This window comes from Anarrhichthys ocellatus, unplaced genomic scaffold (assembly GCF_004355925.1).
Source record: "Anarrhichthys ocellatus isolate YVR2014 unplaced genomic scaffold, GSC_Weel_1.0 scaffold3628, whole genome shotgun sequence".
Classification (NCBI taxonomy): domain Eukaryota; kingdom Metazoa; phylum Chordata; class Actinopteri; order Perciformes; family Anarhichadidae; genus Anarrhichthys; species Anarrhichthys ocellatus.
This window is the reverse complement of record NW_022283602.1, coordinates 1-5,437: the sequence shown is the minus strand read 5'-3', so window position 1 is coordinate 5,437 and position 5,437 is coordinate 1. Positions and strand designations below refer to the sequence as shown.

General features: G+C 46.5%; 1 protein-coding gene across 2 annotated transcripts; it reads left to right on the top strand.

Moving 5' to 3' along the window:
* Positions 1-49: 49 nt before the first annotated feature.
* LOC116379047 (fibroblast growth factor 8-like) lies at positions 50-4,639 on the top strand. Of its 2 annotated transcripts, none has more exons than XM_031840968.1 (4): positions 50-643; positions 742-778; positions 1,542-1,689; positions 3,673-4,639. In XM_031840968.1, exons 1-4 carry the CDS (start codon positions 612-614, stop codon positions 3,861-3,863), a joined length of 408 nt encoding a protein of 135 aa, XP_031696828.1. In that variant the 5' UTR covers positions 50-611; the 3' UTR covers positions 3,864-4,639. The 2 variants fall into 2 exon arrangements, with proteins under 2 accessions (XP_031696828.1, XP_031696827.1); XM_031840967.1 differs by having other exon boundaries at positions 1,509-1,689.
* The last annotated feature ends 798 nt before the right edge of the window (positions 4,640-5,437 follow it).

Here is a 5,437-nt window from a genome sequence, read left to right as displayed (position 1 = left end):
AGAGAGAGAGAGAGAGAGAGAGAGAGAGAGAGAGAGAGAGAGAGAGACGCAACCTCCAGTCCCTGCAGTCACAAGCGAGCGAAGAAGCAGCAGCAGCAGAATAGAGCACTGAAGGCAGCCCGAGTCTCCTCTATACGCACGGGATCTCACACACATACACACACACACACACACACACACACGCACACACGCACCTGAGGGCCGCAGAGGATTACAAACCACGAGGAATAGTCTGACAGCCCGGGACCAACTTGTTTGTTAACATGAATATATATGTATAAATATAGGGGAACAAAATCCTGCAGCGCTTTTCCAAAAAAAAAAAACTTCAACGCACAGCTCCGCTTCTGCAAGTGCACTTAGACTTTGCGTAGCCTTCATTCAGTAATCACTGATACTTGAGCCAGTTATGGACTTTTTTTTGACGAGGAGTGTGCTCGCTGCGCATGCATGAGCCCCTCTCTGACCGTTTTTTTCTTCTTCTTCTTTTTGTGTTGTGGATTTCGGTGAAATATTTGGACTTGAGTTTTTGACTTGCAACGAGGTCGGCTGGACTTCGCAGCCCTGGTGAGAATTTACTGGAAGAGCCTTTTTTTGAACCTCCATCCAACATGCGACCTATCGCATCCAAACTCAGCTATCTGTGAGTGCCTCTATCCTCCCCTGCACCTTCATCTCTTTACACACGGCTCCTCCGCGCAGCTCCCAAACTAACTTAACTTGTCTTCTCCTTCTTTGCAGGTGTCTACACTTGTTTGCATTCTGCTACCACGCTGAGGTATGTCACTTCCTTACATTTCTTTGTCATTATTTTATTGTTTTATTTTATATTGAGCGTTAAAATGCGGATTATATCACGTGGGGATCTAAGAAAAACACATATGGTGATCGAAGCGCGCGACGCACGGCGCAGGGGTAAAAGGGTGAGGGGTTCATCGCAACATTATGTGATAACAACGATATCAGATGGCTGCTGGGGAGGGCGCGCGACCCGCTTGGCATGGTTTGCTGATTAACACACACCGGGCCTGGCACGGGACGCGGTGGCACAGACGAGAGGCAGAGGGGAAACACTTGGGGGGGGGGGGGGGGTCATTGGGTTCAAAAGTAAGCACGGGGATCCAGTGTTTTCAGTCAGCAGCGAGTCATTCCATCACTGACAGGGAGATCCAAACTCAGATGTATGAAGTTAAAAGTGGCCCCGCGCGCTGCGGCGCGCATTCTCTCCTCATGCGCACAACCTGTAATCACACCGAGCGTCTGTTTTGGAAGCCGTTAATTTAATTTTGGCAGCAGCGCTCCTGGAAGTTGTTACACTTGTCACTCGGGGGAGGTAAACAACAACAAGCTGTTTTTGCGTTAGGATATCTCTCCTCTCTGTGATTCCCTACAGTAACCCGAACCCGATTTTATTTTTAATATCAGTAAAATACATAAATAATACTAAAAAAACTAAAAAGACGAATGAACACATACTGATGATTGTGGTGACATCTAATTTCTGACAGGTAACCAATCAGTCCCCGCCTAATTTCACGCAGCATGTAAGCGAGCAGAGCAAAGTGACGGACCGCGTGAGCCGCAGGTTGATCCGGGTCTACCAGCTGTACAGCCGGACCAGCGGAAAGCATGTGCAGGTCCTGCCCAACAAGAAGATCAACGCCATGGCCGACGACGGGGACGTGCACGGTAAGAGAAAAACACCCTGAATATCAGACACAAGCTTCCTTTCTGTGGTGCCCAACGGCGACAAATATCCTCCTCTATAACCCGCCGAGTTCTTTTAAATATTAAAGTGGATCCCTTAGATTCTTTTTTTTATAGATTCAAATAATTACATTTTCTATATTTTTTCTATATATGTTCAGCCCAAATGCAATGAATTATCTGGATACATGTCATGTTTATTTTCCATTTACGCCATATACATCTTTAATTGTCCATAGTAGGCTACTCCTGCAATTTAAATTCGGGTTAGATTAAATGTCGCCATGCATTTTTTTTTAATCTCCCCTCATCACATTTCATCTCCGCTGGCCTGCACATGTATATTGTTTTACAATTCCGTTTTTATTTAAAGATATTTAAAAAAAATCTTATTATTCTACTTTTTTGTTTTTTTTAAGTCACCAGTATTAATTTCGATTTTGCTCTGTGATTGAAATTATTCCCAGAATTATTTTTTTCTGACTTGGCTTGAGGCCAATATTCTACATGAAACTTGTGCAGAAGGGCTGAAGCATTAAAAACAAATCTGAGATGTGAAAATGAGATGAAATAACTAAATCTTTGTTGCATATTTAATTTGTATTTCTTTCATAAACAAGTGTGAATCGGGATAAACAAGGAGAGAAGGGATTAGAATTGGTTCCCATTCATGCAGTCTATTTCCGTCTGGTTTCAAAACGCCAAAGTTGATCCCCTCCCTTATCATCCGCATTATGTGAAGCCTCTACCTTTAAATAAAACAGTTCACTGACTGTCTTTGTGATCGAAAGTTTCTGTTAACTCCGAGCTCACAGAAACCGTCCGCCGGATTGTAGGCACTGCTTAAGGTGATCCTCCAGAGATCCCACCCGGTCTGGAAGAGCCATTAGAAGGCATCTCAGTTCTCTACCTTCCGAACATTTCCTGCCCCCCCACCCCCCCTCACACACACACACACACACTCCAACCCTCCACCTCCAACCCCATTCCGTCCGGTCTGAACCAAACTGGGCCTCGCTGAGCTTTGCAGCCGCTTCAGCCTACACTTTTTTTGTTACAGTTCACTAGAATACCTATATTCAAAACGATGCATTTGCTGCACTGGGGAATCAAATTGTAGTCGTTGCGATCATGTCACGTTGTGCGTCCTCAAAAGGAGAACGTGAGCTATTCATGTCACCTGGAGGAATTCAACGAGAGAAAAAGTGCGTAACGGGAAAGAAAGCCTCCCACGTCTGTCTTTGACTCAGACTCGGCTCGGCTGAAGCTGCCAGTTCTAGCCACAGCTGTAATTCTCGGACGTCGTGTAGTTAGTCAGTGGGTGGACGACCCCAGTGACCCTGGAGGTTGATGCCATGGACACACTTTTATACGAGGCGGCGTGGGTTAGAAAAGGTATCTTAATGTTTCTGGAGAAACATCGACGACAATGTAACATCGCTGCATCTGTCAAAAGTTATGATTTCTTGCTGAAAAGCAACGATAAAACAAAAAAACTTTTCACAAAGTCCTTGCTCTGTGAACCGTCCGCATGTCTTTCAGTATGTCTCGAGGAAATATAAATATGAAGCTTTACGTGTGAGGTCAACGCAGATTTATTCGAAGAGGAATTCTCAATGGGCCTGCCAGGGTCGCTCCTCTTTAGCTTTCAAAGAATCAGGAGACAGGTGGTTTTATCATTCTGCAAGAACTTCAGCTCGCACAAAATCCCCAGGAACAGTCCCACGGGTTCTGGTGTGTGTGTGTAAGCAGAGAGAGTATGCATGCTTGGAAACGCACTGAAGCATTTCTGTGTGTGTTGCATGCTTTTATGTCCAGCGTGTGCACGCTGTTGAGCCATTCATTCAGATTTTTAATGTTTTATAGAATATCAGGAAAAGGGGCACGTCAACCCTTTTTTACAGAGCGTCCTGCTCTCGGCTCGGGTTGCTAACAAAATTCTTCTTTTTGTTTCGATCCCTTTAGCTAAACTCATCGTGGAGACGGACACATTCGGGAGCCGAGTGCGCATCAAGGGAGCCGAGACGGGCTTCTACATCTGCATGAACAAGAGGGGGAAGCTCATCGGCAAGGTGAGAAGAAAAGTCGATCTCGAGCAGCAGAAGGCAAGAGTTCTCTCGGGTGGACTTCTGTTTTGTAAAAAGGCAAACTGTTGAGAGCGGAGAATTCAAAATCGTCCATTAGTCTTTGGTGTGTCATTAGCTCCGGTGCTCCATGCCATAACCTTGGAATATATTTTGGGAGAAGTGTTTTTAAAGATTGACGTCGACAGTAGGAGCCACAGACAGGTCGGAAAGTATAGAGACAGAGACATAGTTTTATATGGGATTTGTTGACGATAAGATTATTCAAAAATAATTCCAACCTTCAGACCATATCTTCAAAACCACTGGGGGCATTGCTTTTGTTTAGACTCACAACTTTTAAGGTGCTACACGCAAAAGTTAGATCGAATCTATTGCCTCCAAGCAGCTGAGCCGACGGCTTGCAGCTAACGGCGCTAACAGTGCAAACGACGGCAACGGTGCCGACGGAGCTTTTACCTGGGGGTGGGCGGTACGCTTCCGCGGACGACGACAAGCCTCCATTATATGTTCCGCAAAAAGCTCCTCGCACGGACATGAGATGGCGCGGAATTGTGACGAGCAAACGTTTTTGATCTTTTATACTCCGTGTGGGTTCATCCTCTTGCGTCGAAACTGACATTCTCAATGGTCCTAGAAAATGAACCTTTCAGAAAAGATGACGTGCAAGATTATGTATGGTGATTTCCTCTAGTTTAATGATAGTTATATATATATAAGCATGCGCTTTTTGGTTAGGGTTTAGTTTAGTACCGGATGTGTATTCGTTGCTGTCATGTGAGTGTGTAGGTGTGTCTGTTTGAGGCTCGAGCTATCTCACTGTGACGGCTAATAAACAGAGCTGCCAGCACCCCCCTCACCCCCATCCCCCACCCTCCCACACCCCCCCCCCCCCACACACACACACACACACTCACATACATACACACACACACACTATAACCCCTCCACCCACCCAGCACCCTGCCTCGCACACCATCTGCCCCGAGCTACCGGCCCAGTCACAGCCTGTCCTGGCCCCAGTAGTGTGTGTGTGTTTGTGTGTGTGAATCGAAGAAAGAGAGAGAGGGAGAGAGAATGAACACAGAGTGTCTTTTTCGACTATTTTTGACACACGGCTCGTTACAGTAGGCCGGCACTGCCCGTCCAAGTCAAGAGCTGTTTCAGCTGACCCTTACTGTACCTTTGACACTTGCCAACCGGAACTCACTTTCCCCCCTCCTAGCTGTTTTTGTTTGGGCGTCTCGTCCACCACGAGCTGCACATTGGCGTCTTGTGTGGGGCCCATAACTGAACACATGAAGTGGGCCCTGGAGGAAGGTGTGTCGGGATCCATCGATTGTCATTCAATTTCAAGCAGACCCGCTCGGTTAAGTTTAAACCACAAATGCAACAAGAGATCAAACCGGAGGGGGTGAAAGTGACACTTTTCGGGGGGGCTTTATGGCTGGAGGATCCAGCTACTGACCCGCAAAGGGCCGCTGGATGTTTGCTGGAGGGGGAAGAAGAGTCATCACTTACTGTCATCCCCCCTCTCTCTGATCTGTAATGACTGTAGCATATGCCGCATGCACAAGGGGGGAGGGCTGTGTGTGTGTTTGTGTGTGTGTGTGTGTGTGTGTGTGTGTGTGTGTGTGTGTGTGTGT